General features: G+C 43.9%; 2 protein-coding genes across 2 annotated transcripts; one reads left to right on the top strand and one right to left on the bottom strand.

Moving 5' to 3' along the window:
• The first annotated feature begins 263 nt into the window (after positions 1–263).
• Positions 264–7,740, top strand: NDUFC2 (NADH:ubiquinone oxidoreductase subunit C2). The gene is made up of 3 exons (XM_059069533.2): positions 264–595; positions 5,564–5,707; positions 7,562–7,740. The coding sequence occupies exons 1-3, from the start codon at positions 427–429 to the stop codon at positions 7,609–7,611; spliced, it is 363 nt and encodes a 120-aa protein (XP_058925516.1). The 5' UTR covers positions 264–426; the 3' UTR covers positions 7,612–7,740.
• Positions 7,741–9,217: 1,477 nt separating this feature from the next.
• On the bottom strand, positions 9,218–12,550 carry THRSP (thyroid hormone responsive). The gene is given in 3 exon segments (XM_067038430.1): positions 9,218–9,320; positions 11,986–12,309; positions 12,312–12,550. Coding segments are annotated over 3 exon segments (483 nt in total). The 5' UTR covers positions 12,457–12,550; the 3' UTR covers positions 9,218–9,306.
• Between the last annotated feature and the right edge of the window lie 618 nt (positions 12,551–13,168).

Genomic DNA, 13,168 nt, shown 5'->3' on the forward strand with positions numbered 1-13,168 from the left:
CCATTTGTGGGTTTTGGATACAAAGATAAATTCTTGCTGAAAGAACATTCTGGGGCGGGAAAAGGAGAGGCAATTGTGGGTGGGGGAGGTTGGACGAAAAAAATCAACGTCTCCTAGTCTTCTCGCAGTATGGCTCGTTTCCCGTACTCCTCGACCCCCGCTACCAAGCCCCGACATCCCTTCCTTGGAGTTAGCACCAGCCGGCAAGCGAGCAACGCCGGACACTTAGCAGCGCGGAACCTCGCGTACGCGTTTCCGGCAGCAGCGTGCAAGGGGAAGTGTTTGGGCGCCGCACCGCCTCGCGCCGTGCCCTTCAGCTCCGCTCTCGGAGGTGAAAGCTCGTGGCTTGGGCCCCGGCCGTGTTCTTGGTGATTTTCTTTGTAGTTGGAGGTCAGAGGCCAGGCCTCAAGTGGGAACGGCCTCACCATGATGAGCGGCCGGCCGGGCCGAGTGCCCTTACAGTTCCTGCCGAATGAGGCCCGGAGCCTGCCGCCGCCCAAGCTAACCGACCCGCGGCTCGTCTACGTCGGCTTCTTGGGTTACTGCTCCGGCCTCATTGATAACGCGATCCGGCGGCGGCCGGTGCTGTCGGCCGGTGAGGGCTGCGCGGGCGGGATGGGCTGGGAGGAGAGGGGGCCGTAGGGCTGAGGGCCGGCTCTGCCTTAGGCTTCCTGAGGTGCCTCCGCTTTTCCGGGCCTTTTCGCGTTAACAGGCCCCGCCTCGCCTCTCTCAGGTATCCGCGCCCCGTGAGCTTCTCAGAATCGGGCCGGCCAGAGTGTCATTTCAGGAAACTGAGATGCCGTGCAACCCACGACCTCGCAGTGAGTCTGTGAAGGACCCCGGACTGAACTGCCTGCTCCCCTCTCAGTTCGCGCTGTGGGGTGTGCAAAAATGAGTGATCAGTCGATGCAATGCACTACTAACACTGCGTGTATTACAGCATTTAGTCTTCAGACACCTTGGGTGGTGAGGTCGGGGAGAGGTATTATCCATAATGGGGAAACAGGCTTAGATTAAAGCAGCTTGCCCAAGGTCATAAGTAGCACAGTCTGTTTTTAAACTTAAGAGTTTAAAAAGAGTGCTGTTCAGAACCAGCACTTCTCAGATTTAATGTGCATATTAATAACTTGGGGATCTTGTTAAAATGCAGATGCTGGTTCATTAGATCTGGAGAGAGGCCTGATGGTCCCAATCTCCCAGACACAGTGTCTCCCAGACACTGCTGGTCTGGGGACTTCACATTGAGTAGGAGGCTCTAAACCACTGGGCTGTATTTCCTAGTAGATCAGTGTTCACCTGTCTGAGACCAGCAGTGGTAGTAAGTGACACAGTTAACTGTGCTAAAGTCTATGGATTTCCACAGGGAAGAGAGGGAAACTTTGTAAAAGGTGTGTTTGAATTTCGCTTTGATATGTCAGATGGATACTTGGAGAGAGCCTTCCAGGCCCGTGGGAGGCTAGTGGGAGTGAATGGGGGCAAGAGCACCTGAATGGGGGGCAGTTGATGATGAGTGAGTGCAGAGTAGGGCGATAAGGCAACAAAGATTTAGGTGGATGGTGGCAATTTATTCTCTAGGCAGACGGGAACCTTACAAGCTTTTGAAAGCTATCAGAGAAAGTTCAGTGATTGGACCTGTGTTTTAAACGGTCAACTTTGTTAGAAACTGATTGGAGCCAAGGAGCCCAGCTAGAAAGAAGGCTAATAGAATGGTTCAGGCAAGCAGGAATCACTTCACTTGTGCCTCTTTTGCCTTCTTCCAGCTGTATGTATGCCTGGAGGTCGACTCCCAACCCAGCAAATTTTGGCATTTCTAGTGCTCAAATAGACTTGAGATCCTATCTGCTTTGGACATGACCCCACTCCATAGAAAGGAGTGATCTTTGTCCATTTCTGCCACTCGGAACTATGGAGTGTTCTCCCTTCTTATCACCACTCCACACTTGCCCATGCCTGTCACTTGGTGTAATGGAAGGAGCTCCATTTTGGAATTAAATGGCCTTGCTCTGCTGCTTCCCAGCCATGTCACCTTGGGCAAGTTACTTGGTCAGAGCTCAAGTTTCCTCATCTATAAAGTGAGAATAATTCATCTATGCATATTTTTTTGTGAGAATTAAGTGAGATTCTATAGGCAAATGCCTGGCACATGGAAGGTGCCTAACAGGTTTCCCTTTCCTTAGCTCTTGTTATGCAAACAGTTTACCATGTATTTGTTCAACCTTAACTGAGCTCTTTCTCTGTGCCAGGCAGTGTTACCCATTGGGTATATGGGGGGAGGACCTGCCCTTGAGGAACTCCTAATTGTGTCAGGGAGACAAACAGATCTGGGTCTGGGTGTGACAGACAGGTATTTTGATAAAGGTGGATGACCAGAGAGTGCTTTGGAAGCATAAAGGAGGTTCAGATCAGAGGGATCCTGTTCCAGAGGAAGAAACGGTTGGCTGAGATTTGAAGTTTGTATCACTTAATCTCACCTCATTGTTGTCAAAGAATGTTTTGTGCCTTTTCTGGGAGACAGAAGAGCATAGTAGTTAAGAGCACAAGCTTTTGGATTTGACACCACCTCCTCCCTACTAGCCATTTGATTCTGGAGAAGTTACTTATCTCTGTGAGCTTCAGTTTCCTCATCTATGAAATAGGGATGGTGTCTACCTCTTTGTGTGGCTGTGAGAACTAGGTGAGATAATGGATGTAAAGCACTTAGCCCAGGCCTAGGGGTCATAGTTCCTGAGTTCCCTGGGTTTCCCCTTAGTTGCTTTGGAAAATTCAGGTCTTGAGGACTTTATTGAGATAGTTTTCCTCAGCAGCATTTATTGAATGCATACTGTGTTTATCTAGTTCAATGTCTGGCATATAGTAATGTTCAATGAGTATTTATTGAACGAATGTGTAGAGTACAATGAAACATAAACATTGTCCCAACCAGCCAAAGATTTACAAACCAGATGGGCATATCTATTAAAAAGATGAATTGTGGTACAACTTTATGCACATAGGAGGAGTGGGGAAGAGAAATATACGGTGGATTTTCCAACTGTGGCCATGGAGATTACCTGGCATTCTGTAGGTAGTTGGAATATTCTATCAATGAAATCAAGTTGTGCAGATCTTTTTCAATTTAGCAGAAAATATTAAATACAATTTTTTCTTAAGCTTTTCTCCCATCACCTGTTTTTAAACCCTTGTTTCTGGTTACCACTTACCTGCCCTAAATTTAGAGTTAGTTGGTATTTAAGTGTAATCCACAAAATTAAATGTTTATTGATTTCTAGTTTAATATATCAGTAGTTTATGGCATTCTGCAAAGAGCACCATGGCTTTCAAGTTTAGGTTCACTGAGTAAAGGAAAGAAGGGGAAAATAATTGTGGGAGGGTTGTGTATGTGGTGAAAGGGAGACCACTGCTGAAACAGAAGAGGCTAGGGAAATGAGGACTTGGGAAGAGGCCAAGCCATGCCTTTAGGGCTAGGACACTGATATCATCTAAATCTTCTGTGAGGGATATGAGTAAGCACAGAGAGTCTGAGTCTTTGTATCTGTGTAGTCCACTGGCACACGGGAGAACCCAGCACATTTTGGTTTGCTGTATGACAGGTGGCCCATTAGGGGAAGCGGTGGCTGTTTGGGCTAAGGGAGAATGCAGAAGAGTCTGGGCCCTGTCCAGTCCCAGGTCATAATGATACTTTGTATTTATTGTTTTACAGTTTTTCCAAAACACTATAATAACTATTGTAAAAAAGATAGGTTAGGTATTATCTTTGTTTTAGAGGTAGTAAATTGATTTGCCCAAGGCCATTCATCCATTTATTATATATTTATTAAGTGCTGTCTGTGTGCTGGTATACAAAGATGAATCAAACATTGACTTTGCCTGGTAGTAGAGAGAGAAATAATTACTATAGCAATTTACATATTAATAGAGATGAGTTCATCCTTTTAACCCAGGAAAGTTATAGGAAGGTTTCTTAGCAGAAGTGATGTCTGAGTTGAATGTTGAAGGATCAGGAAGTTGCTAGACAGAGAAGTAATCAGTGCATGGTATATAGAAGCATGAAGGAGCCTAGTTTATGTGAGGAACTATAAGTAGTTCAGTATTGCTGGGCACAATGTGCATATTAGGGAGTGTCAGAAGATGAAGGTGGAAGAGGCAGCTCATGAAAGGCCTGGGAGATCATATGCACGAGTTTAGGGTCCTGTTGACAATAATTGAAGAAGGGACTGACAGACTAGTTTGTGTTTTAGCAGAAATTCCTCTATTGACAGGGTAAAAGCTGGGATCAGTGTGGAGTAGAAAATGAGGTGAAACGGAGACCAGTTAGTGTAAATGAGCATAAGTTCCCTGAAGTGAGGAAAGGAAATATTTATTAGGTAGAATTGACACAGTGACTGGATGTAGGGGAAGAGGGTAGAAAAAAAAGATAATTACTATGTTTATTACCCAGGACATGGATTCCTGGGTAAATGGTCTTATTCTCTGAATTAAGAAAAAGAGGTATGAATAGGAAGGAACTGAGTTTGTTTGGGGGTATTCAGGTAAACATATCTGTCAAATATTTGGATATATTTGTTGTTCAGCATGGGTGCCTGAGTTGGACGTTACTTATAGATGATAATAGATAAAACTATAGGAATAAAAAGTTCTCCAAAGGAACATCTACGGAATAAGGAGAGGGCTGGGAATAGAATTCTGAGGCATAGCTAGAAAACCTGCCCTTAGCCTTTTGCAAAAAAATGTTTTTGTATATAAAGTTTATACCTTTGCATCTCCCCTTCACATTTTAAATTTTGGCTTTCCTAGATCATGTGATCTGATCCTCTCCAATCTTATTATAAGAGGATGATTTTTTTAGTAGGATGATTTTATTTATTTATTTATTTATTTGCTGCTCCGCGTGGCATGCGGGATCTTAGTTCCCCAACCAGGGATCGAACCCATACCCCCTGCAGTGGAAGCGTAGAGTCTTAACCACTGGACCGCCGGAAGTCCCAGTAGGATGATTTTTTAAAGATAATTTTTGAATAAGTAATACATGCAAAATTACAAAATTTAGAAGGTACAAAAGAGAATTGAGATATATTTGTCATACAGTGTACTGTTTTAGTAACCACTAGATATGCAAAAATAAATCAGTATATGGAGACAAACCTAATTGCTTTTAGACCATCTGTAGAGGACTTTACCTCTACTCGTCATCTCCTGAACATGTCCTGGAATACAAGCTAGCGTAGGTCTAAAGTTAAGTTACTGAAAAAGAAAAACTTTTTTTTCTGTTTCAGTCTGCCATTCAAGTTTTTGTACTTATCCACCTTTTTCCTTGAAGAAACTTATAAAACCTGAATTTTAAAAATATTGGGTTCTGTTGATAGTTATATTTGTAGACTTAATGTTGCTTTTCATAGTTGCCAGATATCCTTAGGAGGATGTCCCAAAGAATACCCATGTACAAAAGCCTTTTTTAAAAAGAATGTTGAAAGAAATAAATTATATATCTGAAACATGAAAAATGTGATTTTTAATACACATGATTAATTTTTGCTTTCTTTGGGATTTGTTGCTTCAATTTCAGGTTTGCATCGCCAGCTTCTATATGTTACTTCCTTTATTTTTGTCGGATATTATCTTTTAAAACGTCAAGACTATATGTATGCTCTGAGGGACCATGACATGTTTGCATATGTAAAGTCACATCCAGAGGATTTTCATGAAAAAGGTATTTCAAGTTAATTGTAGAAAACTTCTTTCTTACTCTGTATCATTTTCCCTGGTTAATCTTATTCATGCCTATGGCTTCAGTGCCTTCTGTATTCTGTTGACTTCTACATCTTTGTCTATAGACCAGAATTCTCTTGAATTCATATATCCAGTTTCTGGCTGAGTACCTCTGTGTCCTTCAGACAGCAGACAACTCATGTCTCCTCTGCTTGCCCAGACCTCCTGTTCTTCTGTGTCCTGCTTCAGTGAATGGCACTACTGTCCACCTAGGCTCTCCAGCCAGAAGCCTGGGAATCATCTTCAAGTCTGTGTCTTTGACTTCCCATTAGTCATCAAGTCTTACTCTTCTAATCCCTAAATAATTCTCAACTCTGAACTTTCCTCTCTCTCCTTGCCACTACCCTGGTTCAGGCCCTGGTAATCTCGTGTGGGCTCTTGCACTTGCCTCCAGCTTGCCTCTGCCTTTAGTCTTAACCGAAAATCACATCTGTGTGGATAAATATGGATGTGCTTAAAGTAGCTATCCATTGCCTTTTGGATAAAATCAAGACTCCCTAGGATGGCTTGTTTTCCCAGGCTGAGCTAATTGCCTGGTAGAAACACTTAACTCATACCTCTTATCCACCCCTTAACACACACAGGCTGTGTTGTGTCCCTCACTGGACTGTAGCTTCATCTTTGTTTCTCCAGCCTCTAGCACAGAGCCTACACATAGTAGGCACTTAATAAATAATGGCTGGCCTGAACTACATAGAGCTCTGCCTCGTCTCCTGCCTCATGAAATGCTGTCCTAAACCTGCCCCATATCACTTTGTACATGCTGTACCTCCTCAGTCCTCCTCTTGCCCCATTTCCACTCTGTGCCTCTAACAAATTCCTGTTCAAGATTCATTATCTCAATGAAGCCTTCGTCCAGCTATAGACAGGAATTTCCTTAGCACACTCTACTTATCTTTGTGCAGCTGTGAATATAACTAATACAGCTGTTTTCTTGTTCATATTTTATACAGATACACAATATAGATGTGTGCATACATGAATGAATGAGTGTAGGAAATTTTTGAAATTTTGAAAATTTTGTAAATATATAGATTTTTAGATTTTCCTATTTATGTAGAAGTATAATATTAAGCATTTAAATTTCTTCAGACTGAATGATGATGTGTAGGATCCTATTTAGCTCTGAAATTGTATTACTCTAACATTTCCCTAGCCTTCAGTCACATATGTGATGTTTATGGTGGATCAGAAAGGCAGCTTTTTTTTTTTGCCAATGAAGAGCTCAAAGACTAGTACAAAGCCATGAATAGTAGATGTATCAGGGATGGGAAATACTCAGGACTGCTGGATGTTAGAGCTGAAAGGAATCTTGGGAATATTGATTTCTAAGAGGGACGACCCAGTGGCAGTTAGTCCTCAGTCCCAGACCTCTGGCTCTTTGCCTCCACATTTCCACTAGCTCCCTCTGGCAGTGAGTGTAGCCTCACGGGCTCATTGTCTGTGAGCAGCAGGTTACTGGCAGGTGTGCCAAGAGCCTTCTGCACGGACAGTGCAGGCATGGAGAGCTTGAACGCCTCGGCTCCTGGCCCCTCCCTATTCATTCCTTCTTTTACCCCGTCAGCTAGGATCTCCCTGGCAGCACTTTGCTCCTCCACATAACCATCTGGATGTCACCACAGATTCTTCCAAAGTTATTCTTCATTCAGTGGAACAAAATGCCTCAGTGATTGCCAAGCCATGGTTGAGGACTAGAAAATAAGGCAGTTCTTAAAAGAATATTGTTAATTTTTCTTTAGGAAATATGATTTTTTAAACACAATTTAAAAATCTTCTGTGATCTTTCTTTTTATAGATAAGAAAACTTATGGTGAAATTCTTGAAGAATTCCATCCAGTACGTTGAAGTCTCCAAAATGCTTGCTCCAGTTTCACTGATACCAGTTTTTCTGAATTTTGTGGAACTGTTTCTATGACATCTGAAGTTTATGTTAATCTATACATTAACACCTTGTGATTAAAATGGTCATCATAAGCACTCTGACTCCTTTTTGTCATAAGAAAAATAGTTCATCGGAGAATGGTCAGTTTCCATTTACCTAGTTTTAAGAAGCCATCTGGCAGATTTAAAAATGGGGTTTAGTTCTAGTTCAGAGTTGGCAAACTATAGCCTGTGGGCCAAATCTGGCTCACTGCCAATACAATTTTATTGGACACAGCCAAGCTCATTTGTTTACCTGTTTATGGCTGCTTCCATGCTACTGCAGCAGAGTTGAGTGGTTGTGACAGAGACCTAATGGTCTGCAAAGCCTAAAATATTTAATATATGGCCCTTTACAGAAGAGTTTTGCCTGCTCCAGTTCTAATGCAAAGTGAAACCAAGCAAGCCAGATTATGGAAGGTTTTGTGAGTTGTGCAGAATAATTTTGACTTGATTCTGTAGGTAGTGGAAAGTCACTAAAGGATTTTAAGTATGAGTAACATGGTCATGTTTGTATTACTGAGCTCTCTGCAACAACATAGAGGGTGGTTGAGAAGGAGGAAACACAAGACCAGGAAAACAGCTGATACGGCAAAGGGGTCTCAGCTCTTAGATGGATCATCCTGGAGAAAGTGGGCTCAGTAGCTAATTCTGTCTACAGTGGAGCTTGGTGCAGTTAGAAGTAAAAGATCCCACCTAACTAGAATGAGGTTACTCCTTATGGCTTATCAAGTGCAAATGCTTGTCCAAAAAGTTTTTGTTTCCAAGTTCAGATTTTATAATCAGATTAGGTTTTGGAGATTAATAAAAGTGTTTATATGTGATTTCAAATTAGGTGGCAATCTGAATATAAGCATACGGGCAAATCAGATGGTTCCATCTCTCGAGTCCTACTTGTTAAAAATGAAATCGCGTCTGAGAAAGTACTTTAGAGGTTAATAAAGATATGCACAAATACAAGGTATTATTTTTATTGCTACTGCAATAAATAGTTTATAGTTCACCTGTGCTCAGCAGGTGTAAGAGTGTGAACCACTCACTCAGAGTTTATGACTCTGCTACTTCTTAGTTCTGGAGGCTAAAAAGTAAGAGAGGGCTAGAACAAAGACAAGGTGAGGGTGGGAGAAAAAAATCCACCTACAATAATAGCTCTCACATGCCAGCTGCTTTTGACTTATTGTTAAATTTTCATAACAACTTTTGAGGTAGGTAACACTATCCCCATTTTATAGATGAGGAAATTTAGGCTACAGTGGGTTAAATAACTTGCCCAAGATCACAGTGAATGACTGCAAAAAGGGAAGGATGTGAACTTCGATTAGTCAGATGCTAAAACTTCTCTTTCTGCTGTAACACGCTGGCCAGGTGACATGTGGTCCCTCATGAACCATTGGCTACCACCCCAAGCTAGTAAGAGGAGCAAGGCGAGTTGTGAATAGCAACAAGCAACCTAAAGGTGACCCAGTGATGAGTCCACGAATTGGTTCTCAGAGGCAGGTAGGGAAGCATCCCAGACATCCAAGTCGCCTTCACTTCTAGCTGCGAGTCCAGGTCTTTCTGGTCTTATCATCATCAGGCTAGTGAACTGCTCCATGTCCTCATCACAGAGTCTGCCTTCTATCATGTGGAGTAAGCTGTGGAGTGCAGAAATTTTAAAAAAGCAGTCAGTATAAATTCACACCATTAAGGTACTGTCACATGCCTATTAAAATAAAAATATTGAAAAAGTGCAGTGGTGCTGCTGTAGGAAAACCCTGGTGGCATTACAGTGCTACAAGAAGAATCCGGTTGTCAGTGCTGCAATATCTCACCTAGTTTCATCTCTACATTTTACTAACAGGTAAACTACAGAAAGGCGAACTAAGTTGTCCAGGGCATTGAGAGATCAGTGAAGAGCCAGGACAAGAGGCCGGATACTTTTTAACTTCTGTACAGCTGCCACAAAAAACCAGCTAGGGTGCGTTGAAGCGTTACAATATAGAATTGTCTGCTTTTGTGTTTGAAGTGGTTTGGATGACCGAGGAGTGGGGTTTCTCACCGCTTTGCCATCCCTAATTCCCACCTCCAGCCCAAGCTGCAGAATTCTAAGGTGCTAAGGAAATCCAGTAGTGTAGAGGAAAGGAATTAGATGTGAGTTAGGCCAGGGCCCATTCACATCTTGGCTCTGCCATTTCCTGAGTAACCTCGGACTCATTTTATCTCTCAGATCTCCAGTTTTTCCATTTGTAAGAGGAGATTATAATTCCATTAGATCATCGATATGCAAGTGATTTTAAACTACAAGACTATTCAAGTGCTAATTGTTTTTACTAATAATGTTATTATTCAGTGAATAAACTGAAACCCAGAGAAGTGATTGAAAACAAGGCCTGACAGCTCATTAGTGATGGAATCAGGACTTGAACTCAGAGCTCTTGACCCAGCCCCATTACATTCAAGAACCTCTGAAAGGCCACCCAGGGAGCCTCAAGGGGAGAGGGAAGCAGGGTTGAATTTGCCAGTTTGGGTTTGGGTTTGAGGTAGGGGAAGGGAAAATGGCTGAGAAAATACCAGGAGCAGAGCTCTTTATAGTCTGTGTGTTCAGAATCCATCATTATAGAGTGGCCTCAGGAAAATCACGAAGATAACACAATATAGCAGAGAGTAAATCTGATGGAAAGAACTCCCAGCTCAAAGTTGGGGCCAGTCTTGCTTTTTTTTTTCCCCCTACTAATTATGTGACTTTGGGTGAATCAGTTCATCTCTCTGGATTCAATTTCCTTACAGGTAAAATGAGGATAAAGATTCTGCCCAAATTCTGCATCAGGTGGTGTGAGATTCCCATGGACATGGGCTTGGACATGGTTTATTACCGATGAAGCCAGTTTGTGGGAGCAGTGCTGACAGGTGGCATAGGATCAAAACTGGCATGTGCCGTGGCCAAATTTCTCCCAATCATTACCCAGGAGTGACCCATCCATGACTGTCCCAGATCCCCTTCCCACCTTCTACCCTGTGCCACCACCTGTTAGTCTAGCTTCCTGCTCATCTACACCTCACAACCCCAGCCCTTCTGTGCTCAGATTCCAACACATATGTATATGTCCTCACAACTGGGCTTCCCAATGGGCATGTCTCCACACTGGTGTCCCCGGAACAGATCCTAGTGCCCACAAAATGGTCCTTTAGCTTTCCATTTGGCTGGCTGCCACTTGGGATGGCCAGAGTAACCCTGCTAGTTGCAGGACTACTGTGAGCAGCCTCACCTATGTACCTCCATGTGCCAGATAAATATAATTCTCCATATTTCATAACTTGAAAAACTGTTGGAAGCAGTGCCACACACACATAGAATTCACATTCTACACCTGAGTAAACACATGCCTTGGGTAAGTTTCTTCACTTATAAAATAGAAAAAATAAAACCTATCTTTCGGACTTCCCTGATGGCACAGTGGTTAAGAATCCGCCTATCAATGCAAGGGACACAGGTTCGAGCCCTGGTCCAGGGAGATCCCACATGCCGCGGAGCAACTAAGCCTGTGCGCCACAACTACTGAGCCCACAAACCACAACTACTGAAGCCCACATGCCTAGAGCCTGTGCTCTGCAACAAGAGAAGCCACCACAGTGAGAAGCCCATGCACCGCAACAAAGAGTAGCTCCTGCTCACTGCAACTAGAGAAAGCCTGTGCACAGCAATGAAGACCCAATGCAGCCAAAAATTAATTAATTAATTAATTAAAAAAAAAACTATCTTCCTAGAATTGTTATGAAGATTAAATGAGTTAATCCTATCTCAAGCATTTAGGGACTATGCTGGTATTCATTATGTCCTCAAATAGAAGCTATCATTTATATGTGACATCAGGGGTTCTTATTTTAGAATTCATGGATAGGCCCTGGTAGATGGCATATCCTCTGAAATTGCATGTACAGTTATGTGTCTTTATGCCTAGACTCTGGAGAGAGGGTCCTTGGCTTTAATCAGATTCTTAAAGAAGTCGATGGTGAGAGCACACCTGTTCAGTTCGTACAGCTCCAAATATTCACATGCACATAAGGTATGCACTCACCAACCACTTTTCCTTATGTTTCCATGACAGTTCACCACCATTACTCACCAATTCTGGGTCAGAAGGAGAGTAAGGCAGGCCTGGCCTTGGACCTTCCCAGGTCATGGTCCCAATATCCCAAAGTGAGGGTGGCTTTGTCTGAGAGCCAGGCTCTCCCTCTCGCACTGGGTTCACCACTGCTCTATTTCCTCCCCTGGGATGGCCCTCAGTGGACTCTGACACCCACAAGCATGGCCACCCTTACCTTTCCTAGAGTCCGAGGCCTCTATGGGCTGTCCCATTATCTCCTGGTATTTCCTCGTCACCTCCTTGGCTTTCAGGGTAAGGTGGGTGAGGATGTGAGGAAGGCTGGAGAAGTGCAGGTGGAACTAGGCTTCCAGGTCCAGCTGCCCCAAGACCCTCTCCTCCTCGGCCTCCTCTGTCTCTGCAGCTTCATTCTCAGCTTCGTTGGCTTTGCCACCTGCCACCTTGGCCTTCTACTCCTCCCAGGGCAGCAGCCCATGTTCCACATCCATGCAGATGGCCTTGAGCATGGTGAAGTAGTTGTAGAGATCGGGAGCCCCACCTAGGCCTGGCACCCATGAACACTCAGCTGCACATCCCACAGAAGGCCGGGGATCATCACCAGCTGTTTCATGTTGCACACCATGGCCAAGTGCTGGTCCATGACAGTCAGGAGGCAGTTCCTGCGGTAGCACTTGGTCAGCATCTGCATGGTGGCTTTAGCTTCCACACAGAGGCCGGCAGACTGCCTCAGCACTATTTCCAGGCTGTTATTTTTGTCTGGATACACAGCAGTTTAACAGGATGCAAGGCCCAGCCGGTGGGTCAACACAGCCCTCTTTTAGGCCAATCCCAGGGCTTGGGTCCCAACATCAGTATCAGGCGATCCATCTGTCCAGGGATAGAACTACCAGACTTCTGTCAGTCATTTCAGTACTCCGTGACTGCCTCAGCAAGAGCCTGGCTCCTCCTTCATCAGCTCACAGGGTCAGTTAGAGGGCAGCCTTTCCCATTGGCAACTGGTGCACTTGACCCCAGGGCAGTAATTAATTCTTTCAGGTCACCTGAGACCAAGCTGCCTCTTGGCTGTCTGTGTCCTAATGTGCAGCTCACTTCTTCAGCCTGGGTGTCTCAGCTGTGAAATGAACAAGGGAAGAGGGTCATGTAATGAAATGGCTTAGTGTGGGGCAAAGAGCATTCAAGTGGGAGCCAGAAGCCCACTTCTGCTGCAATTTCCTAGCCATGAGTTGTCATTGTTTGCTGGCTAACAATTATGAGCACCCACTTCACATCAGGTTCTATACTAAGCTCTTTCACCACAACCCTACAATGAATGCTTTAGTATTCCCATTTTACAGGTGAGGAAACTGTGGTGCAAACAGCTAAAGTAACTTGCCCACGGTGCCCTTAGGGCTGGGATTCCA

This window comes from Kogia breviceps, chromosome 7 (genome assembly GCF_026419965.1).
Source record: "Kogia breviceps isolate mKogBre1 chromosome 7, mKogBre1 haplotype 1, whole genome shotgun sequence".
Classification (NCBI taxonomy): Eukaryota; Metazoa; Chordata; class Mammalia; order Artiodactyla; family Physeteridae; genus Kogia; species Kogia breviceps.